Source organism: Triturus cristatus, chromosome 2_2, assembly GCF_964204655.1.
Source record: "Triturus cristatus chromosome 2_2, aTriCri1.1, whole genome shotgun sequence".
Taxonomy (NCBI): Eukaryota; Metazoa; Chordata; class Amphibia; order Caudata; family Salamandridae; genus Triturus; species Triturus cristatus.
In genome coordinates, this window is record NC_140582.1 from 950,063,797 (window position 1) to 950,088,835 (window position 25,039).

General features: G+C 46.3%; 1 protein-coding gene across 5 annotated transcripts in view; it reads right to left on the reverse strand.

Annotated features, from left to right (window-relative positions):
- Window positions 1-25,039, reverse strand: part of SLIT2 (slit guidance ligand 2) — a 689,918-nt gene that overhangs the window by 144,625 nt on the left and 520,254 nt on the right. For all 5 annotated transcript variants that reach the window (XM_085642360.1, XM_085642359.1, XM_085642358.1 and 2 more), the window contains 5 exons: window positions 11,545-11,613; window positions 9,936-10,007; window positions 9,437-9,508; window positions 8,512-8,583; window positions 8,260-8,423 (listed from right to left, as the gene is read on the reverse strand). In XM_085642360.1, the coding sequence (XP_085498486.1) occupies window positions 8,260-8,423; window positions 8,512-8,583; window positions 9,437-9,508; window positions 9,936-10,007; window positions 11,545-11,613 (449 nt within the window). The remainder of the gene's footprint in view (window positions 1-8,259; window positions 8,424-8,511; window positions 8,584-9,436; window positions 9,509-9,935; window positions 10,008-11,544; window positions 11,614-25,039) is intronic.

Consider the following 25,039-nt stretch of genomic DNA (forward strand, 5'->3'; position numbering starts at 1 on the left):
TGAATAAGCACTGCATGCAAGGACTGTGGGCAGCCTCTGGGTAGGAAATTTCTACTGGGTGCCAGTGGAGACTGGGAGCTGAGCTGGGCTGCTGACAATGTTGATGGTGCTGTGTGTATGAAATAAATTATCTTGTGAAATCTTTCCGCCTCCACAACTCAATGCAATTCTTACTTTTTTCTTTCTTGCTTTTAATACTTCAATACAAGTGAGAAGTGATGTCACAGTGCAAGCCCACAAGTCCTCTACTGTTGCTGGGCCAGCACTAAGAGGACGTCTCCCCTCTACTTGCTGAGATGAACAAGTTACTTACCTTTGGTAACGCTTTTTCTGGTGGATACAGTATCTGCCTGTGGATTCCTCACCTTGTGAATATTCCCTGCGCCAGCAACATTCGGAAACTTTTGTAGCAGTCCACGCCGATGAGGTCGAAGGCGACGTCACAGAGGCACGGCTCCGCTCGCCACTCCACTGACGTCACCGGCTCCATAAGAAGACCTCGTCGGCGTGATGGCGTCAGTTCCGCCCTTTTTTCCGGGCCAGCGAGGCACACGGACGGACTGACAGCAATATATACACAGTATACACAGTACATATTATACAAATCAACACACACAGTGTGGATAATAAAATAGAAAGGCAAAAGAAACAACACAATGCCTTTGACAGCAACAAATACATATACCAAAGGTATACAAGGGTGGACAACGGGGAGGCAGGTGGGTCAGTGAGGAATCCACCGGCAGATACTGTATCCACCAGAAAAAGCGTTACCGAAGGTAAGTAACTTGTTCTTCTGATGGATACATCTGCCAGTGGATTCCTCACCTTGTGAATAGATTCCCACAGCAATCCCCACTCCCGGAGGAGGGTGTCCACCCTTCTATACCAAAAAGTCCTGAAGGACAGAACGAGCAAAGTGTCCGTCCCTCCTCACCTCGGAGTCTAAACAATAATGTTTCGCAAAAGTGTGGAGGGAGGACCAAGTTGCCGCCCTACAAATGTCCTCCACAGGAACACCCCTAGACAAAGCAGAAGTGGAAGACTTAGCTCTAGTGGAATGGGCTCTTAAACCCTCTGGAGGTTCCTTACCAGCCAAAGAGTAGCATATCTTGATGCACAAGACAATCCATCTGGAAAGGGTGCGCTTGTGCATCGCTCTGCCTTTCCTGCAGCCAACAAAGCCCACGAAGAGCTGGTCGTCAACTCGAAAGTCTTTTGTCCTGTCAAGGTAGAAGCTCACCGCCCTCTTAGGGTCCAAGCGGTGAAGTCTCTCCTCCTCCTTGGAAGGGTGAGGGGGAGGATAGAAGGTAGGGCGGGTAATGGACTGCCCCAGATGGAAGGGAGTTACCACTTTAGGCAGAAATGCAGCCCTGGTCCTGAGTACCATTCTTTCAGCATGAATGGTCAAGAACGGGGGTTTTGAACTCAGAGCTTGAAGCTCACTTACCCTCCTTGCCGAGGTGATTGCAATAAGAAAAACCGTCTTAAAAGACAACAGTCTCAAAGGACACTTGTGTAAGGGCTCGAAGGGAGAACCCATAAGATAAGTTAAGACAAGGTTTAAGTCCCATTGAGGCACAATAAAGGGAGTAGGAGGAAACCTGTTTGTAAGGCCCTTAAGAAATCGTAGAACAATAGGTGATTTGAACAACGACGGCTGATCTGGCAAGCAAAGGAAAGCCGACAAAGCCGATAAGTATCCCTTAACAGTAGCCACAGCAAAACCTTGCTGAGCAAGAGAAAGGGCAGACTGCAGAATGTCAGATAAATGAGCCTTCAAAGGAACAATTGACTTCTCTCCACACCAGAGTACAAATTTAGACCACCTGTAGGAATAGATAGATTTGGTGGAATGACGTCTGGCAGACAAAATTACATCTACCACATCAGGCGGGAGAGAAAAAGAATTCAGGTTGCCCCGTTTAATCTCCAGGCATGAAGGTGTAAGCTGTGGGGGGTGTAGAACCTGCCCCTCAGATTGCAAGAGGAGGTCTGCACTGAGAAGGAGACGGAGCGGAGGGCACGAGGAGAGGTGGAGAAGATCTGTATACCACACACTTCTTGGCCAATCCGGGGCGATCAATATGACTTGGGCCCGGTCTTGGCGAATCTTCCTCAGACCCGAGGAATCAAGGGTATGGGGGGAAACGCGTAAAGGAGTTGTGAGCTCCAACTCAACTGAAACGTGTCCCCCAACGCTCCCTGCATCGGATACTGGAGACTGCAGAATGACGGGCAGTGAGCGTTCTCGTGAGTGGCAAACAGGTCCACCCGAGGAGTTCCCCACGTCCGAAAGATGTGACGAACCACCTCTGGATGGAGCCTCCACACGTGGTCGGCGGAGAACTGCCGACTGAGACTGTCTGCACGCACGTTCAGAACTCCGGCCAGATGATTTGCCATCAGACAAATCTGATGATCCTGAGCCCAGGACCAGAGACGCAAAGCCTCTCTGCAGAGACCAAGAGACCCCACTCCTCCTGCTTGTTGACATACCACATCACGGTAGTGTTGTCCGTCAGGACTTGAACCGACTGACCGTGAAGGGAAGGGAGGAAGGCCTTGAGTGCCAAACGTATCGCCCGCAATTCCAGAAGGTTGATGTGAAGCAACCTTTCCTCTGGAGACCAAAGACCTTTGATCTCCAGATCCCCCAGATGCGCACCCCACCCTAAAGTAGATGCATCCGTTATCACTGTGGCCACCAATGGAGGTAGATGGAATTGAGACAGATTGCCCTCCATGCTCCACCAAGACAGATCCGCCGCAGCTTCTCTGGAGATCCTCACAGACTCCCTGAGATCTCCTTTGTGCTGATACCACTGCCTGCGGAGGCACCACTGGAGCGCCCTCATGTGCCAGCGTGCATGGTTGACCAACAGAATGCAGGAAGCAAACAGACCGAGCAGACGAAGGACCTTCAGTACTGGAACGACCGCTCCATTGTAAAATAAAGGAATCATTTCCTGTATGTCGAGAATCCTTTGTGGTGATGGGAATGCTCGACACACAGTAGTGTCCAGTACCGCCCCTATGAACAGGTTTCGCTGAGAGGGCACCAGGTGAGATTTGGGCACATTTATCGAGAAACCCAATTTGTACAACAGCTGAGTTGTTATTTGCAGATGATGTAGCACCTTCTCCGGCGACTCCGCTTTGATCAGCCATTCGTCCAGATAGGGGAAAACCGAAATCCCCGACCTCCTGAGATGTGCTGCCACCACTGCCATCACCTTCGTGAAGACTCGGGGTGCAGTGATAAGACCAAATGGAAGGACCGCAAACTGATAATGTTGCGATCCTACCGTAAACCGGAGATACTTCCTGTGCGACTTCAGGATGGGGATGTGAAAATACGCATCCTGCACGTCGATCGACACCATCCAGTCCAGAACATGCGCATGGGTGAGCATCTTGAACTTTTCTTACTTCAGATAAAGATTCAAGATCCTGAGGTCCAATATCGGACGCAGTCTGCTGTCCTTTTTCGGAATCAGGAAATACCGGGAGTAGCATCCCTGACCCCTCTTCTGCTCTGGAACCACCTCTATCGCACCTTTTTGTAATAATTTCAGGACTTCCTCCTGTAGGAGAAGACGGTGGTTCTCTGAGCAAGCCCCTTGACAAGGAGGGTAATTTGGAGGGAACACCCCGAAAGGGAAGGGTATACCCATTTTCTACAGGATCCAGAACCCAAAGGTCTGTAGTAACTGATTCCCAATCTTGTAGAAAATGGGTAAGCCGGCCCCCACAGGACCAGCATGATCCAGAAGGGCTGCTTTGCGGTGGTGGGAGGGGCTGAGGAAGAGGAGGAGGAGGAGAGCTGACGGCCACGTGTGCGACCCCTGATTCTGCCTCTGTACCCCTTATACAGAGAGCTCTGCTGTTGTTGCTGCTGGGTCTGCCTGTAGGAACGAAAGGTTGCCCTTCCGAAACCCCTATATCTCTTAAACGATCCTCTTGACTGGGATTGAAGGCCCAAAGACTTAGCCGTAGCCTTACTTTCCTTAAAACGTTCAAGTGCAGCATCTGCCTTTTTGCCAAATAGTCCAGAGCCATCAAAAGGCAAGTCCAACAGCGTTGATTGCACATCAGGGGAAAACTCTGAAGACTTAAGCCACGCACTCCTCCTAGTGGCAACAGAAGACCCCATGACTCTTGCTACTGAGTCCGCTGTGTCCAGTCCACTTTGTATCACCTGACGTGCTGCTGCCTGGGCATCCATCAAGACCTCATTAAAACCAACCCTATCCTCCTCAGATAGTTTTTGAGCCAATTTCATTGCAGAATCCATGAGCGCATGAATATAGCGTCCCAAAAGGCAAGTGGCATTTGTAGATTTAAGGGCCATGCTGGCCGATGAAAAGACCTTTTTGGCCCGACTGATCTAGTTTTTTAGCTTCTCTGTCACTTGGGACCTGAGGAAACGCACCCTTAGATTTCCCTGAACAAGCAGCCTGAACCACCAGGCTCTCAGGCGACGGATGTGAAGTTAAAAACTCTGGGTCCCCTGGAGCTGCCCTATACCTCCTGGCAAATGTTTTAGAAACTGCGGGAGCAAAAAAAGGCTTATGCCACACCTCCATTACAGGATCTATAATGGCCTCATTAAAAGGCAACAATGGTTCTGAAACCATAGTAGGAGAATGCAGTACCTCTGTTAGAATGTTTGACTTGAATTCAGTAGAAGGCAACTGCAGATCTAACAGCTCAGCTGCCTTCCTTATGACTGCATGATATGGAGCCACATCCTTTGAGGGTTCATCAGAAGGTGGAGTAATTTCCCATTCAGGAGATAAATCCAAGCCACTAGCCTCCTTAAGTTCTTCAAAAACGTCATCAGACTACACAAGCTCTCCTTCTGTTGCCTCTTCCAAAAGGTACCTTTGCTCATCAAGCACCCTTTGAGCCTCCCTCCTAGACCGGATCCGTACAACCGGCGTCGGCGGCGCCGTGATCGAATCCGACGGCGCCGGTACCGGCGTCGAACGTGGTTCCACAGGAGCAGCCGGCATCCAGTGAGGTCGAGTCGGCGCCGGTGAAGAAGGAAGCGGCGTCGATGTCCTCGGCGCCGGCAGATGCCAAGACGGTGTCGCCGGGAAAAATGGCATGAAGGGGGCCAGTGGATATGCCTGAGGCACTCCCAAACTGAAGGCCATAGGACCCATCGGACCCGAAGGTGCACCAGTGGAGTACATAGCTCTTGAAAATACCCCGTACATTGCATTTAGATAATGCGTGGGGTCCTGACCTGGTCCAGGGAACGCAGGGTACTGATCAGGCATCACCGGACTTGGGCCAACCGGCGCCGACGGTGGAATTTGCAGGGTCGAAGGCTCGCCCGGTGCTGAGACGGAGCCGGAGACGAAGCCGGAGCCGGGGATGGAACCGGCGTCGGAGATGGAACCGGCGCCGGAGATGGAGTCGGAGAATGAACCGGTGAAGCCACTGGAGAAGAAGGACCAGCAGGTTAATCCGGAACGGGTGAGGGAGACACAGAGTCCTTACGGTTTCGAGAAGGTGACTTCGACTTCGGAGCCGTACTCTTGTCAGAGTGACGTCGAGAAGAATGTCTCCTCTTCTTTTTGTGCTTCTTAGATCTTGAAGCATGCCCCAAAGTCGACTTCGACGCCGACCTCGATCTCGACCTCGATCGTGACCTCGTTCTCGACTTCCTCCTTCCTCTCTTCTCTTTGTTCATCCTCGCGATGAAGAGTTTCGCCTCTCTTTCCTTGAGAGCCTTGGAGCTCATCTTGCGACAGCAAGAGCATCCATCCACATCATGGTCCGAAGATAAACACCATACACAGTCGTCATGTGGATCCGTAATAGACATATGTGTTCCACATTCACGAAAGGACTTGATCCCCGATCTCTTTGTCGAAATTTTCACAAAGAAAGGACAGAGAAATCTAGTAGAAACACAAAGTAACAGTGAAGCTACAGATAGAGATTCCCGAAATCGGTTGGCGTCGACGGCGCGGAAAAAAGGTCGCGAGCGGAGCCGTGCCTCTGTGACGTCGTCTTCGACCTCATCGGTGTGGACTGCTACAGAAGTTTCCGAATGTTGCTGGCGCAGGGGATATTCACAAGGTGAGGAATCCACTGGCAGATGTATCCATCAGAAATCACAGTATGACAGAAGGGGCTAGGAATGAAGGCTTGACAGAGCTGGCAAGCCGTGGTAATCAGGAGCGCACCACTGCGTCCACCTCCTTCTTTCTACTGAACCTATCACTAGATGTCTGGAAGGTGCACAGCATGTTAGCCAGCGGCGGCTCCTTCAAAGAGGCAGAGGAGTGCCGCCCCACTGCTTCGAGCAGTGCAAAAAGGAAAAATAAAATTATAGTAACACTATGTTATTATCATTTTATTTTTCCGTACTGAGGCAGTTTTGCGGGGCTGAGCTGTCATCACAGCCAGCAGGGGGAGGAGTGTTTTGTGCAATTAAGTGTACATGATGGTTTGGCCGGCCATCTTGGGCCGGCCAAACAGACATGCGCACTTAGCATGTTCTCCACCTGGCTGTATTGCACAGCCTGGGTGGAGAACATGCACAGGCTTTCACTCCCCATCCGAGTGCCGAACCAGGCCCCTCAAACCAATCACGACACTGCTGTCATGCTGGTGACAGCAGCGTTAATTGGCTTGGAAGCCTGTGTGAATCCCTGCGTCAACTGAAGAACAGAAGAGGACGGAGGAGTGTTGGTGGCCGGCAGCCAGGTAAGAGGAAATGTTTTTTTTTTTAACCCAACCGTAATATTCCGTGGAAGCTGCCACTGATGTTATCTACAACACGTGCCAAAACCCTCACACCTACAAAGTATATGAATGGCTTTATGCCATGTGTGACAACTTAACCAATCCTGACATGGAACACAACACCACACTGTCTTCTGGGACTTGTAGCTATTGTTTGGAAACATTTACTTAACACCTCCTCATACCAGAATGCTAAATGTTGTTCCCTAAAGGCGAGGGCTAGTTGAACATGTCTCACTAATCATGGGAACCTTAAGCAGTCGTGTATGCAATTCAATAAATAAAATATGCCCAATGGCACATTAAAGGATATTGTAAACCACTTTGCTGTACTGGGACTTTTAAATGCACTAGTTCTAGTCTCATGCCTCTATATAGTCTTGATGCTCCCTTGTGACTTGTGATATCCCTACAAAGTTCCTTTGGATGCCCTTTAGTCCCCAAATATTGCCTGTCACCTGCAGAGTCTTTTTTTTGTATGTGACCATTTACCAGAGCACTCTGAGGTCAAAATAAAGTGATGTGCAGCCCTATAAAAAACAACATAGATAAATTAATAATAATGCTGGAGAGATGAAGCAACTGAGCTCACTAAAATGGCAAGTTCCTGAATGTATTGTGTGTTGGTATTTATTTAATTCTAACCTCACGTGGAGCAAGTACGCGCTGTACATCAAGCTGACCTTGGTAACAAGTCAAGATTGTGTGCTTCAAGAGACGATGGGCGGGCAAATGGTGTCATTTTTGTGTGCCTGGTTGGATTGTGGAAGCATGTAGGCCTCTTATCTATGGTAGATATGGTGCAGCCCCTAACATTTGGTTATTATCCATCCAGCGCCTAGAAGGAATTCAGTTACGCAGTTATACAGGGTGCCCTATTAAAACGTTTCAATAAATATGACAAACAGTCGGCCTGCAGTATTGGCAAACTGCATGATTGCCCACGCAGGCTTTGTGGAGCAAGGGTACCAGAAGGCTGGATAGCCTATGATATGGGAACGCAGGGTGAGAACAAGGTACAAGCGTGCATGCCAAAGGTCAAAGGTCTTGAGATACAAAAAAGGAAAGTCAGAAGGTGTGGTCTTCACTGGGCACTTAAGTCAAAGAGGCTGTTCACAACCTTACCTGGGATCAGAAAACCACAAGCCCCCGGAACCTCTAGGAGCAGGGCACGGGTATTTAAAAGCCAAAAGTAAAAGATTGAAAAGGTTTGTTAGAAACAACACATGAAAAGCTGGACAAAGATAATCAGAGTGGAAGTGTTTTGTAGGCTTGAATTTAAGACTGAAGTACGCTTTCCTCTTTTCTACAGGATTTTTGGAAAAAAATGTGCCTCCATTATAAATACCAATGGGGCATGTATATTTAAAACCACAGTAAAGGCCTGTTTTGCACACTCTACATGGAACTCTTTATTGCACAGTTAAGGCGCAGGCGATGATGCATCTGTCATATTTTTTGACTGTCGATGAGAGAAAGCATTGAGGACGTTACCTTGGCACGTGAATTTCTTGGATGGAGTTGTAAGAAGTAACTTATCAGCCATCTCCCCGGGTCCAGCGCACCGGGCAATGCCCGGCTCTTTGTACTCCGACTTTACCCAGTCCGACAACCACTGCAAGTTACAGTCGCAGTACAGAGGATTGGCACCTATGGCACTGAGAAAAATGCAATATTAAATGCAGTTAAAAAAAAGTTTTATTTAATATTCAATCGATGCCACTTGAAAATACTACTGAAACTTACAGATGGGAGAGGGAGGAAAGGTCACTGAATGCTCCCTCAGGCACCGCAGAAATATCATTTCCATGTAAAGACCTAAGGAAAAGGAAGGGTAGGTGAGTGGAGGGTACACAGCATTTTCTGAACATGTCTGCATATTCCTGGCAAGAAGGTTTCCTCTTTTTAGCAAAGGCAGGTGAAAGGGTAACTAGGTAGACATTCTTGAGAAAATTGGGATTGAGTCCAAATATTCTGATTAATGGTTTAACCATGGCTTTCCTTGACAGTCTAGACTTGAGGCAAGAGAGGTATTCATAAAACTCAGCTCTTACAAAAAGTGCAGTCAGTACGAACAGCACTCTTACCTTTGGGAATCACATCTTTGTGACTATAGTTATGTAGGGCCCCATTCCTCCACACAGGGACTTACAGGCTACACAAGACACACTGCTAAGTTTAAACCGAGGAAGTGGACTGCCAGAAATTCAGTGCGGACTATCATCACCTCCAGGTGGCAACCACTGAAGGCAGAGCCGGTGCCCTCTTGTCAATGACGGCTATGACAGAATAACAGTTACAGAAGAGTGATCTGGGTCTTTATTCATGATAACTCTTACCATAAATACTGGTGAATGTCACCCAACTAAGATATGTCTCAATTAACCATTCCTTATCCAGGTACTGTTCTGTGACTGCATCTCAGCTAAAGCTGCTGGCAGCGCAGGTGAGTGAGGGGATACGATGCTAGGAGCAGCAAGGGACGTTATCCTGAATCGACTCAGTTTAATAGGCTTTTTGTAAGAGTATTTAGTCTTAAAAGGGCACCCAATTGAAAACAGCACTAATAAACACTATTGTAATCATTAATGTGGTTGATCTCTGTCAGCCAATTAATACATCTTTGGCCAGATCACACAAAACGTAATTTTGAAGCTAAAGATTTACTCACAGCAATCGCAGGGACTTTAAGCCATCAAATGTCCGAGCAGGAAGGCACCTGAGACGATTGTAGCTAAGAATCCTGAAAAAACAAATTTAGAATGTTTTCTTCATTGTCAATAGATTTAATGAGGTTTTCACAAAAACAGGAACAGTTATCCATATCTACGTCTGATCCCATTCAGCCCAGTCCCTCTGTAATTTTATGTTCCACTGCCAACCATCACCCTCACACAAGCCCTCCTGGTAGCCCACTTAAGTTAAACTTGCCTAATCGTTATAGCAGCATTGGATAGTGATGTTTGTTAGGAGGTCTTCAGTATGTCCCCATTCTGGGTGTCATTAGTACAAGTTAAAAGCATGGCGCCACTACAATAGTACAGCATCCTCTCTCGGGTTCATGCTCCACCTGGAGACCCAATCAGTAGGGACTTCTGAGTGCATTAAAAACTGTTGTGGATCAGGCTTCATGTTATTAGTTATACTGAAGTTATAAGATGCACACTTACAAGGTGAGCAGCTGGGTCATGTTGCTGAAGCTCTGGTTAGAAAGGGTGCTGATCCTATTATTGCTTAAATCTCTGCAAAAAAAATCAAACATATTACAAAATTCTAAAAATGTAGAAGTAGGAATCCCAAAATTTATACTCGATGCGTGGTTTACCATTGTCTGCAGTTAGAAAAAAAAGACGTCATAGTCCCACTCTATTAAATAAAAACCTGTATTTAGCGACCAAGCCCACTAGTTCAACAACTCTGGTCCTAAGTGATGGATATATCCTGCGCACAGTGAAGGTACAAGTACTGCTACCATAAGAATGTACAGATGTCCCAACCTCTCACACAACAACTCAGAATGTGAAGTTTGAGAGTTCCCATGGAGAGATTGGTCAATGGCTTAGTTTCTACGCATCATGATATCGCACTCCCTTCACAAAACTGACAATCTCCTTTCACCTTCTACTTCAAAGTCAGTCAGTTGGGACACTCCTCTACAAGGAGCATATCGTTCAGAAGAAACCACTTTAACTGCTCACTCGATATCAATGTTACCAAAGAGATCCCTCCCAAATGAAAATAAGTCTTACTTTGCACCTCACCTTCTAAGCTAAGCTGTGCTATATAAATAACCGCATCACATATGTATATAGACCAACACCAGTCCCTCTTTTGGGATGAGATTTATTTCTAAGCTATCTTAAACTTGTTATTATGCTTAGGTCCCTCCTGCTCACTGACATTATATGATAAAAAAAGGAGATACTTCAACATTCTGCTTACCAAGGGCCAGATGTACTAGAAGACTGGTCACAAAATGTGGTCGCGAATTGCACTCTAATGTTTGCTGCCAGTGTTTAATTTTACAATACTACTTATGTACTATAGATCACATCACAAAATATCCAGTCGCAGAGGGCTGCAGAATGACCTGCCTCATGAATATTAATTTGGCAGGTCGCCATTTGCAAAAAACTGCGATTTGCTACAAACACAGTGATGGGCTACCATCCAAGTGTTTGCATTCCCAAAATGAAATGTATTTTTTTACAGGACCCTGTGTTGCATTAAAAGAAAATTCTATTTGAGAACACAACAGGGGCAGGGGGAACTGGTAGAAGTCTTCTGGAACACTGCCTGCTGTCCCCCAAGGTTGGCCAACATGATTACCAAAGGGAAAACTTTCCAACTGGGACATCTTTCCCTTTGTGAATCCGTTACCACATCCTTTGAGGTCTCAGTAACTGCTTGAGAGTTTGGGACCTCAGTTGTGTTCGTACACCATTGATACACATACTGAGATTTAGTAAGGCGGGCACTTCCCTTTACAGTCCCTTCTCCTAATGGCGATTTGGTTAACTTATTTTGCAAATGTGAAATTGTGCTGATAAAAAATTTGTTTTGATACCACAAAATGGATTGATACACCAGACTCCTACTAACCACTGTTATGATCCATGTAGAATCTGTAATGGTTTGTTTTGGTCTTTTTTTTTTAACTAAAGAATAGTTCTATTTTAACGACAAGATCGTCCGCATAACATAGTTTTAATCTTAAAAAAATATCGTACATTATCTAAAAATCAAGTATCGCATATGGCATGCTCATAAGGTACTTACATGAGCGTTAAATGCTTGAAGTTGAAAAGGTCCTTAGGAATAAGGGTGAACTGGTTTCCATCCAGGTAGCTGAAAAAGTACAAAGCACCATTGTTGGGAACAAGGAACATGGCACTGGGACTTGATTAAAAACTGGCTTTTGTGTTTAAATACCATTTTCTCACTTGCACAGTATTGGATAATTTGCAGATGCATGCCTATCATGTCCTACTAGCACTCTATTAGAAAGTCTCAGACTTCATACTACGAGGAAGTGAGGGCTGGGGCAGGTGAGCTGGGCAGGACAGTGTGTCGGGGTAGGGCAGCAGGGGCAGGCATGAAACTGTGCTGATCAGGAAGAATTAGCCAGCAGGGTGAGTTATTGGAGCAGGGCGGTGTTATGGAAATGTGCAGGGGCAAGGCTTTGGGCAACAGCAGTAGGGCGGCAATCGAAGAATTCAGGGCAGGAGAGAGTGGCAGGACAGTGAGAGGGGTACAGCAAAACTGAGAAGGATAGTGAATGGGTGAGACGTGGAAAAAATGGCTTGGAAAAGCCCATGTTTGCATCCTGGTTGCAATCTTTGGCATGAAAGGCATTGCTATGGCTAAAAGTCTGACTTCCTTGAGCCACGTGCCATGGTGACAGGATGGCCAGGAAATAGTTGTGATTAATCACCTTTGAACAAGCCAGATGTTTACTTTCGCTGGATCAGATCACATACGTAGATTTACCACAACTCCCCATGTGTCCTGCTTAACACAAATGGGCCGTGACAGTAGAAGACAAGTATGCAAAACCAGCTGATGGCCGATTGCAGAAATATCATTTTATAGCAAAAGTTGAATGTCATTTTCTATACACGAAAGCATTTGTTTTCAGAAAACTGATTTACTCACATGAGCGGTAAATATTTTCTGAATCTCTGATTTCAAAAGTTCAAGTCACAGTATATTCGAACTTCACACACACACACACACACACACATGATAAACCCTACCCACTGTCATGCAGTAGAAAATAATCATTCACTGTGATGATCTACAAACTTTCTAAGGCATCGCCCACACGACGCTGCAACCCTTACAGCCCTTTATCAAAGCTTTTTGCCAAAAGTAGAACCTCCCACCTGTTCGCTTCAATATTGCCAAACGAAAGCTCTGGATAATGTCAGAAGCAAAAGTAATTTTTATTTAAAATGTGAAGGTATCATCTAACTACAAATGTTAGTTTATAAAATAAATAAATAAATAGGCTTTAGGGCACAAACAAAATATTTTATTTCACTAACTGCAACCGCCTTTGGTTCTAGTGTATCTCTGACTGCAAACAGATTGACCTTGAGCAAAGTGGCCTAGGGTCATGGAGTTTAGGGGTGTATTTGCTTTGAATATTTAGGTTTCAAACCGTTCTGCCACTATTTCACACAGCAAATTTGAAGATTAAAAAGATATGTGGCAAAAATGCTGAATACAGTCAACAGGTTCCTTTCCATCTAATACAACATCGCAGTACAAAGCCCAATCAGGTAAATGTTATACTTAGTAGGGGTGGGCAGAACTAGCAGAGTTTTACTCCGCGGAATTCCGCAGTTACCTAAAAACTCAGTGAGATTCTGCTGAGCTTTGAGAGAGGCGGAATTCCGGTCCGTCACGCGGCTTGTGCTTATTTTTAGTGCCGGGAGCGTGCCCTGCGCTGTTAAATCAGTGAGAATGGCACCACGTGGCACACCAGAAGGCGCTGCTTCTTTCTGCCGCACGAGTAGCTTTTCTACTCGAGCTGCAGCTTTCACAACACGAGCGGCAACTTTATCAACATGCGTGGTAGCGACCTCCACAAATGCGCGCATTGGAAAATATCACAAGGAAGCAGTCTAGCACTCTTTTTTTCATGCTCATGCTCACCAACTGAAAGCTGGAGAGCCGCACGCAAGAAAAACTCCGCCACGTAGCGGTTGGCAGAGTTTTTCCGAACTCCACGCTCCAAGTGGAGCACGGAGTTGACAAAACTCTGCAAACTCCGCTAGCGGAGCAGCGTTTACCGCCCGCCCCTAATCCTTAGCTGTTGCCTGTCAAGCTACTGTTCAACTGTATGATATTTTGTTAGAAAGGTTTTGCCACTCGTATAAATGAGTATAAATCAACTTGTAATTAAACTGTCTGGGAATGTTGCACACTTCTGAAACTGTAATAGCCAGTCAATGGAAATACTGGCCTGTGGTTTATGCAATATTTTGTGTTTGACACCTTCTAGGCAAGAATTTAAATATGTTACCAGAAAAAGTGATTTGTGTTTACATTTGCAGATAGTCACTGTGCTTACTGTATGAATGACCTTTTGAGGATGTACATTCTTTCTTTGTGACATCTATTAATCATATGGATTTGATATTGTTAAAATCATTTGTAAAGACTATTCAAGGAAATCTTGACTTTGACAGATTTGGCTACTCTGCCTGCTTCCTGACACATTCCTATACCTAAGAGGTGGCATCTTCTATGAACCAGGCTCGTCAGCTGCTCCATGTTCCTCTCAGCTTAGTCCCATTGGGGTAAGAGGCAGGCACGGCTCCTCCGTAATTGCAGAGAAGTGTTGCCCCACTGCTCAGAGCCAGCAGATGATAGATACAATGATAATAAAACAATATGATCACCTGAGATGCTAGCAGTTAGGCCGCCCATCCTTGGTGGTGCAGAGGCCAGGCAGGGGTTCATGTTGTCACAGTGGTGGTCTGTGACCCACAGAGTCAGATGGAATCAGGCATGGTCGCGTGTTGCCAGACCATAACTTGCGAATGTCAGTTATGTTGCTTGCCATATGCCCTTTCCCTGTTTTCTGTCTTAAAGGCCCATCGGCACTGGGGCAGGAAGCTGGAGGTGAGTCAGTCTAGTGGCACTGTATAAGAACGAGTGTGGAGCTCAGACGTGAAGGCAAGGGAGGGGAGAGAGAGTGCACCAGTTCAACACATGAATGATACTCCGTTTTTGCTAATACGAGGCTGCAAGGGTAGTTGTGGCGTTTCAGAATCATGGATGGGCAAAAATATCACATGTAAATTGGATCATTTTCATGTTACACACAGTGAGTGACAGATCACAAGTGGGCCTCTGGTGGCCCAAAGTATAATCAAAACTGAAATGAAATGAGTATGTAGTTAGTGTTACAACTGCAAGCGAAACCTAAAGCAGCAAAAAAGTGCTGGGCTCCGTGTAAGGAAGTGCCAGAGGCACAAACTGAGTACTGCACATCTCTAAGTGTTGTTAATCACAGGAGTGGTTTGCTCTAGATGGGAATCCGTACAGGGTAACAAAGACGTTTAGCCAAAAAACCCAAACATCGATATAAAAGTATCAAACTGATAGCATATTTACCATGTATCAGAAAAGCGTCCATCCCTGGAAGAATCAAACCACCCACTGGCCAATTGAGATAATGCATTTTATTTTATTTTGACATGAGGCATTGCTGGAAATACAATCGGGCTGACTACATGAAGCCTTACAAGTTATTTTCCATCTTTGTACCTCTGTTGTATTCTTGTTTGCAAAAGAATAGTTAAACTTAAATCCCATGCCTAGAATTTAGTGCAATTCTGATAATTTTTCTCATCACCTGAATCGATAGCCAAACAATGCAAAAACAAGAACCTTTCTCATTGGGCGCTCGGTCCATCTGTGGGAGGAGTGTGATATTTCATATTTCAAAACAAAAGCGCCCCGGGAAATACTGTTCAGTGTAGTTCGGTGTGAAACAATGCACACGATACACAGCACGCATAAGTTCTCCCTGGTCAGCATTCACCCCGAACCCCAAACTGTAATCAACGCACCCGGTGAGAGCCATCAACCCACAAGACCATCAAATGCGATGAACAGAAGCGAACGTTCTATTCAAATGAAGTGGGCACAATTAGGAATGGAGGCGTAAGAAGAGTAGAGCATAAAATTACCCCCAAATTCTTTTTGAATGAGGGATGTGCACGGAGTGTTACACCTTAAATAGTTGTGAAATGAGGGTGTACCTCTGAAAACAGCTGTTTCTCTGGGGGTGACATTGTTAAGCTTTGAAGGGCCTCATACTGCTGAGCTGCAGCTTGTGTGTAGCTACGTACATATCCCTCCCTCCCCGTGTGCACACAAACGACTTTCAGCAGTATGAGAATTGTTTTTACTGCGTAATGAGAAATCCTGCAGTGAGAACGTGTAAATTACGCATGCGTGAATGTGTATTATCTAGTATAGACTACAGAAAATACATTTTTACATTTTTATTACTCACACCACGTGATGCAAATTTGCTCCTCACCTTTTTATCTGAAAGCAAGATTTCATACCCCTTTTCTTCTACTGTATCCCACCCCTCTGTTGAACAGGATTCGACTGCTTCATGGGCTGCGTTCATGCTCCACAAGGTGACATACATGAAATCTCCCCCTCCATACTCTGAGCCCACTGGTTCACAAGGCAGATGGAAGGCGCATTGCCTTCCCTTCTGTAGCTTTCACTGGTAAGAGTCGTGCACTGATATCTCAGACAGCAACAGAAGGCACATTGCTTTCCCTTTTGCAGCTTTCACTGGTAAGAGTAGTGCACTGATATCTCAGACAGCAACAGAAGGCGCATTGCTTTCCCTTCTGTAGCTTTCACTGGTAAGAGTCGTGCACTGATATCTCAGACGGCAACAGAAGGCGCATTGCATTCCCTTCTGTAGCTTTCACTGGTAAGAGTCGTGCACTGATATCTCAGACGGCAACAGAAGGCGCATTGCTTTCCCTTCTGCAGCTTTCACTGGTAAGAGTAGTGCACTGATATCTCAGACGGCAACAGAAGGCGCATTGCTTTCCCTTCTGCAGCTTTCACTGGTAAGAGTCGTGCACTGATATCTCAGACGGCAACAGAAGGCGCACTGCTTTCCCTTCTGCAGCTTTCACTGGTAAGAGTCGTGCACTGATATCTCAGACGGCAACAGAAGGCGCATTGCTTTCCCTTCTGCAGCTTTCACTGGTAAGAGTCGTGCACTGATATCTCAGACGGCAACAGAAGGCGCATTGCTTTCCCTTCTGCAGCTTTCACTGGTAAGAGTCGTGCACTGATATCTCAGACAGCAACAGAAGGCGCACTGCTTTCCCTTCTGCAGCTTTCACTGGTAAGAGTCGTGCACTGATATCTCAGACAGCAACAGAAGGCGCATTGCTTTCCCTTCTGTAGCTTTCACTGGTAAGAGTCGTGCACTGATATCTCAGACAGCAACAGAAGGCGCATTGCTTTCCCTTCTGTAGCTTTCACTGGTAAGAGTCGTGCACTGATAGCTCAGACAGCAACAGAAGGCGCACTGCTTTCCCTTCTGTAGCTTTCACTGGTAAGAGTAGTGCACTGATATCTCAGACGGCAACAGAAGTCGCATTGCTTTCCCTTCTGTAGCTTTCACTGGTAAGAGTCGTGCACTGATAGCTCAGACAGCAACAGAAGGCGCATTGCTTTCCCTTCTGTAGCTTTTACTGGTAAGAGTCGTGCACTGATATCTCAGATGGCAACAGAAGTCGCATTGCTTTCCCTTCTGCAGCTTTCACTGGTAAGAGTAGTGCACTGATATCTCAGACGGCAACAGAAGGCGCATTGCTTTCCCTTCTGTAGCTTTCACTGGTAAGAGTCGTGCACTGATATCTCAGACAGCAACAGAAGGCGCATTGCTTTCCCTTCTGTGGCTTTCACCTGCACTGATATCTCAGACAGCAACAGAAGGCGCATTGCTTTCCCTTCTGTAGCTTTCACTGGTAAGAGTCGTGCACTGATATCTCAGATGGCAACAGAAGTCGCATTGCTTTCCCTTCTGCAGCTTTCACTGGTAAGAGTCGTGCACTGATATCTCAGACGGCAACAGAAGGCGCATTGCGTTCCCTTCTGCAGCTTTCACTGGTAAGAGTAGTGCACTGATATTTCATACAGCAACAGAAGGCGCATTGCGTTCCCTTCTGCAGCTTTCACTGGTAAGAGTAGTGCACTGATATCTCAGACGGAACAGAAGGTGCATTGCTTTCCCTTCTGTAGCTTTCACTGGTAAGAGTCGTGCACTGATATCTCAGACGGCAACAGAAGGCGCATTGCTTTCCCTTCTGCAGCTTTCACTGGTAAAAGTCGTGCACTGATATCTCAGACGGCAACAGAAGGCGCATTGCTTTCCCTTCTGTAGCTTTCACTGGTAAAAGTCGTGCACTGATATCTCAGACGGCAACAGAAGGCGCATTGCTTTCCCTTCTGTAGCTTTCACTGGTAAGAGTCGTGCACTGATATCTCAGACAGCAACAGAAGGCGCATTGCTTTCCCTTCTGTGGCTTTCACCTGCACTGATATCTCAGACAGCAACAGAAGGCGCATTGCTTTCCCTTCTGTAGCTTTCACTGGTAAGAGTTGTGCACTGATATCTCAGACAGCAACAGAAGACGCATTGCTTTCCCTTCTGTAGCTTTCACTGGTAAGAGTCGTGCACTGATATCTCAGACAGCAACAGAAGGCGCATTGCTTTCCCTTCTGTAGCTTTCACTGGTAAGAGTTGTGTACTGATATCTCAGACAGCAACAGAAGGCGCATTGCTTTCCCTTCTGCAGCTTTCACTGGTAAGAGTTGTGTACTGATATCTCAGACAGCAACAGAAGGCGCATTGCTTTCCCTTCTGCAGCTTTCACTGGTAAGAGTTGTGTACTGATATCTCAGACAGCAACAGAAGGCGCATTGCTTTCCCTTCTGTGGCTTTCACCTGCACTGATATCTCAGACAGCAACAGAAGGCGCATGAAAGAGACGTGCAATGCACCGGAAAGAGTCGCTAACATCTCATTTCCGTCCAGGTGTAGCGCCTGTTGCGCAGAAACGCTGATGAATATTTTTCAGGCTAACAGACAGTTCTAAAAATCTTGCGAACCTTCTTACAGTGGGCATGCTTGAAACCCTTCTGAAGAGTGCTCTTGCATCAATGATTGAACATGTTAAACCGCGTCGCCTTCTGCTACCTAACGTCCTGCTGTGTACTTAAATATTAATTGTAGCTATTTGCAGCAGTGGGACACGATTAAAGTTTAAAAGCTATCATCATGTCTGCGGTGGTGTCGACGGGCAGAGAGAGGAAGCACACAAGGGACGGGTGGGGGGGGGGGTGGATGTTGGGGGGCCAGGCGCGAGATTTCTTTACCTGTGTCTGTAAAATATAGGCTAGTGCCACTGAGATGGTCTTCTGAAGGAAACACACGCTCTCTAGAAAGCACACAACATTATTTTTTCAATTAAATGGAAAAATATAAATAACATTATTCCCTTCATTAATTCAACTACATAAAGATGTGACAGTGTTTACAATTTTGGACAGAACAGGGGAGAGTTGTCTGTATGTGGGGTTTATACTTTTAGTAGCAAATATAGTACATTTGCTTTGTTCGTGGTGTAAACAAAATATCTTCGGCCATCTCTTGGAATAAATCGTTACCTTAAGTCAATTCTTGTAACCCCTGTAGTGGCGGCCGGCACGGCTCGCGGGTGGCGGATCGGCGTGGGGGGTGGGAGGGCGCAATGTAAAAAAAAAAACCACTTACGTTGTCACTGGGTCCCGCGTCCCTGCTCCTGCTCTCCTCCAGGAACAAGAAGCACAGCCAGGATTCCCTGATCAATCACAATACTGCAAAGCATTGTGATTGGTCTGAGCGTCGTGGTTCGATGCTCAGCTAGGAAATGGGGGCCTGGGCATGTTCTCCACACAGGCTGAAATGCAGCCTGTATGGAGAACAGGGAATGGGCTATTAAAGAAAAAATAATACCATTCAACCAACCTGGGTTCAAGCTACGTCAAGCACAACAGATAGAATGGCAGCCTTTTGATGATAATTGGAAAAAAACAACTGTTCTACACCTGTTTCATAGATTTACAAAGGCCTTTGGTCATGTCAACAGGACCAGTCTCTGGCAAAAACGAGTCTTTCGGAGCATCCCTCCAAATCGGTTATGTGCCATCCAACTTTTATACACTGACACGTGGATGCAAATCAAACTAGGAGCAAATCAGGTGCTCTCCCCGAGGGTGCCCACACAGAAGGGTTTCAAGCAAGGGTGTGGTCTCGCCCCAACATTCTTCAATCTTTGTTTATCTCAGATATGACCACTCATTTAGATTCAGTAAACTCTCACCCCCCAAGACTCGGGTGCCGTCTAATAACCTCATGACAATCTATTGATGATGTTGGACTCCCAAGTTTAGGTGGGACAGGTTTTCAGAGGCTATTAAAAACCTTGAATACATACTGGAATGAAAACGAGATGGCTGTTAACTTTGGCAAAACAAATGAAGTGATCTTTAGAAAAAAGGTATGGCTGCAGGATCAGCTGTTCATCGTCCACATCTCAATGCTTTAAAACCAAAGGCTGCAGTCTTTAACAGCTGTCTTTTGGGTGCTTTCACGCAAAACGTCATCTCTCATATTTGCTCTGCTATTGAAAGTAATAATGGCAAAGATTATAAGTACAATGCATTTGGCAAAGAAGCCTTCCCAGACAGGTTGGGCACATTCCTCACTATGGGCCATATGTAGGTAACATACTATTTACCGATTTATAAATACCGAATTTTACCGATTCGGTATTTAAGAATCGGTAAATAGTATGTAGGTAAAAAATCGGTAAATTTTACCGATTCAGAAAGATTCGGTATTACTGATTCGGTATTTACCGAATCGGTAATGAGGCATACCTTCCCATTGATTCCTATGGGCCTGGAGGCCCATAGGAATCAATGGGAAGCCATTCACCATTACCGATTCGGTAAATACCGAATCGGTAATAGGGGGAGCATATTCAAGGGTGGCAGTGTGTCACATTCACACCCTGTTGCACCCCTGAATCGTGCATGTGTGCACATGTGGCGCACATACATGCCCTAAGGGCTTGTATGTCTGCCACATGGCACTGTCATAACAGCAAAAAATAGATTTTTGAAAGGTATTCGATATTTATCACCAACCTGTATTTGGTGGTAAATACCGAATCCTGAATACAATAAAACACTCACTTGAGTACTCCCTTCATATGATTTAAGGATTCGGTAATTTACCGAATCTGTATTTTACCGATTCGGTATTTTACCGATCCATTACCGATTCGGTAAATTACCGAATCCTTAAATCATGCCTCCTACATCTCAAATGCCTAAATACTGGTCGGTAACGGGATATTTACCGAATTTCGGCCGTTACCGACCGGTATTTAGGTACCTACATATGGCCCTATATCACACTGCAGAGTATACCGAATTTTATTTCACCTTCCATACACGGCGTCGCAGCCCCAGATTCGATTGGAATTTGGTTTGATGGATCAAGAAGTGGCTGAGAAAACTTAATTTCTCAAATATATGTTCTTATTATGGCAAATAGGTCCAGACTTTACGATTTTACATTTGGAAAGAGATACAATCTGGGGAAACCACAAACTCAAACGCTTGGGTAATATCACTAGCTACAGGTCTGAAATGTTTAAAGGCTGAATCTTTTTCGGAACAGGCCCCACTTTGTTATGTATCTAAACATGTATGGAACAAACAGGCACAATGCTCCTGGCTGGCTGGTTATAAATACAAATTTGGAAGTAGAAGCCATGTCTGTCTATCAATCAACTCTTAGAAATGACTATTGCCAAAGGACATTCTGGCTGAAGCATTAAACGCGATTACAAAAGAAAGCTTTTACAATTAAGATTTAGTGTATTCCCTTCGTACAGCTGCTTGACAAATGGTGAGACTGCTGAACTTCAGGAATCTGCAAACGGTGCCAACAGCGAAAGGAAAGCACGATTCACATGCTGTGCACCTGCGCTTTCCTGCTAACTGACTGTGGGCCTTGCTTCGGAACTTTTTTATATGTTATGGAGTTAGAACTTGCCACCAAGCGATCATTTTTTGCATGAGAGGAGAATTTTCCCGTGTGCCCGCGCACTTTTTCAAATTTATGAACATAACAGAGAGACTGCTGATTGCTAAATCTGCCAATGGCCAATCTGAAACTAACACATAAGAGGAAATGGCATACAGCAACTACAATGTATGCCCTTTGGGAGGAGAAGAACAGCAACACGGAGGAGAGGAACAGTAACACTGAGAGGGTCATTCTGATGGCGGTTGGACTGCATCCGATGGCTCATCAGATGCGGTCTGACCTCCATCTGCTGCTGCAATCTGATTAATTACAATGCGTGCGGTCGGAGACAGCAGGCGGAGGGACAGTCTGACACTTTGTGACGGGCTCAAGGAACTCGTTGGAGGATCAGTAATCCGTACAATAGGGGTGGTGCCTTCTCAGGCACTGCCATATGGATTTGAATGTCCCTTTCTGGCTTCCCTTTCACGGTGGTTCGCCCACCATGAAAGGGCAGGCGGAAAGTGACTTTGGGGACCCCTAGCAGAGTCTCCTTGCCCCCGCTATGGGGCCCGGAGGATGGTGCCTCCTACACATTTCTGCACCCCTTTCTTCTAGTCAGGATAAGGGGATTACACAACCAAGATAACCCCTGCTCACCCCCTTAGTAGCTTTGTACGAGCAGTCAGGCCTATCTCAGAGGCAATGTGTAAAGTATTTGTACCTAACTCACACAGTAGCACAGTGACAACACTACAAATGGATACCACATAAGTTTAGAAAAATAAACTATCTTTATCTAAACCAAACAAGACCAAAATGACAAATATCCAACATACACAACTCAAAATATGACTTTCAAAAGGATTCAAGCAATTCTGTCAATAGAACTAGGGTCTATGGATATGGTTATTTTACACAATGTACCTCAAATGCATTAAAATCCGCAAGGCAAAACAGCCGCAGAGGAGGGAAGCGTTGGAAAACACAGTGATGCATCGGTTCCTGAGTCCTTGGGGAAGCTGCACACAAGAGAAGTGTTGCATGGAATCAGACTGTAAGGGGAAGCGATGCGTTGAAATCCAAGGTGGTTCTGGTCTGCGGGTGATGCATTGGGAAACTTGGCACACAGGTTGCTATGTGTGGAAATTTGGACACTCTGGAGGTCGATGTGATGGCGGCAAACAAGCGCTGTGTCGATTTCTTCAGCCGCGGTCCCATGATACGCTGATCTTTTCAGCCGCACAGCGGGGCCTGTGTTGGGGTCAGTGCAGGGATCTCAGACTACAGAGACAAAGTGCGCTGTACTTGGGCTGTGGTGGTTTCTTCGAGCACGGGCAAGTGATGTGTCGATTTCTTCGGCCACACATGGAAATTTCCCCCGAACGGCGTTGCTGCATCAGAAAAAAAAGACGCTGGAAGGGTAATGTGTTTATTTTGATGGTTGCCAGCAGCTAAACAACTTCCAAGGGCCCAGAACTAGAAGTGACACCACAAGGCAGGTCAGAACTCCCAGCAGTGAAGTTCAGGGAAGCTACAGATGTAGTCTTTGATAGCCCTGAGCCTTCTTAACAGGAAGCAAGCATACACTAGCCCTTGGAGAAACGTCATAAGCAGGATACACAGCAAAGCCCAGTCCTTTCCCTCTCCAAAGCATAAGCATCAACTGCAGGCCAACCCAGCAAAGCAACACACAGCAAAGGGGCAGTACTCCTCCTCACAGCTCTTCAGCTCTTCTCCTTGGCAGAGGTTCCTCTTGATCCAGACGTGTTCTAAAATTCTGGTTTTTTTTAGGTCCAATACTTGTACCTCTTTTGGCCTTTGAAGTAGGCATTCTTTAAAGTTCTTGTCCTACCTGGTCTTGGGTGGAGACAGCATTGTGAGAGGCCAGGCACAGCCCTATTCAGGTGCAGGGGACAGCTCCTCCCACCAATATAGCACAGGAAGGCCCATCAGCCTGGTGATAGGCCATCAGGATATGCAGGGCACAACTAAACTCCCTCTGTGTGGCTATCTAGAGTGACTGCACACACAGGACCCTGGCAGTTTAAACCATACATTGATTCCACAGGCAGGTAGAGGCACAGGGTGGTTAAACAAGAAAATGTCCTCTTTCTAAAAGTCGCATTTTCAAACAGACAACTTGTTAGAAATGGGGGTATCTAGTTGGCAGAGGTATATACCTTTGTCCAAGTAGGGACCCCTCTTCCTAGTCAGGGAATGGGGGATACACTTCTAAAATAAACCCTGCTCACTCACTTGGTAGCTTGGCATGAGCAGACAAGCTTATCTCAGAGGCAGTGTGTAAAGCATTTGTGAACACATACTGTAATACAGTGAAAAAACTACAAATGGACACCACACCAGTTTAGAAAAATAAGTAATCTTTTTCTAAACCAAACAACAAAAATTCACAATACAGTAGTAAAAATATGGCTTTCAAATGGTAGAAATAGTTTTGTTCAAAGCAATTTGCAGATGCGACACTTTTCACACAAAGTACCTTGGATGCGTCGCGCACACAAGCAAAAAGGGTCTCAGGGATTGTGATGCGTTGTTTCCTTACACGCAGGGAAGGTGATGTGTCGGTTCCTTGATTATGGGGAGGTGATGCGTCGGTTGCTTACTGCTGCGCAGGGGGGGTGATGCGTCGGTTTCTTACTGCGTGGGGAGGTGATGCGTTGATTTCTTACTGCGTGGGGAGGTGATGCATCTGTTTCTTACTGCGTCCCCCAACGATGCGTCAGGCCTGGTGCCTCGATGTGATGCGTGACGATCCGGGATGATGCGTGGGTTCTAGCAGCCGCACAGCAGGGCTTGCGTCAGAATCGGTGCGGTGATCTCGGACTTCAGAGATCGGTGCACCCAATGTGGAGTATGGCGATTTCTCGAGCCGCGGGCAGGCGCTGTGTCGGTTTCTTCAGCGATGCATCGGAAACAGGTACGGACGTGTTGCGCTTCTCATCGTTGCATTACTTTTCCAGCTCCCAACAGCCAGAACAATGTCCGGAGGCACAGAACAGCTACAGGCACCTCTTGGCAGGTCAGAACTCCCAGCAAGGAAGTTCAGGGGAGCTGGGGGTGAAGTCTTTGTGTCCCTGAGACTTCAGAACAGGAGGCAAGCTCTTCTTCAAGACCTTGGAGATCTTCCTCAAGCAGGGGACACAGCACACAGCAAAGCCCTTTCCTTGCCAGAAAGTTGCCACTGCAGGCCAACCCCAGACAGCAAACAGCACAGGGGCAGTATTCCTCCTCAGTTTCTCCAGCTCTTCTCCTTGGCAAAGGTTCCTCTTGATTCCCAGAAGTGATCCAAAAGTCTGGGGTCTGGTCCCCTCTTTTTCTAATACAAAATTGTTTGTTCTCTGTGGCAGAGAAGCTCTTTGCCCTTGCCCAGCCAAAACCAGTTCTGTCCTCTCTGGTGCAGCTTCATGGCAGGAGATGGAGACAGCATTGTCTAAGGCAGACCAGGCCCATTCAGGTGTGAAAGAAATCTCCTCCCCCTACTCTGAATGCAGCACAGGTCTACTCAGCCCAGCCCTGACTCACCTTGGAAAGGAAGGACACACATAACCCCGCCCCCACCTCCCCAAAGTGGCTGTCTGAACAGAATGCCAAGCCCCTGTCACACCA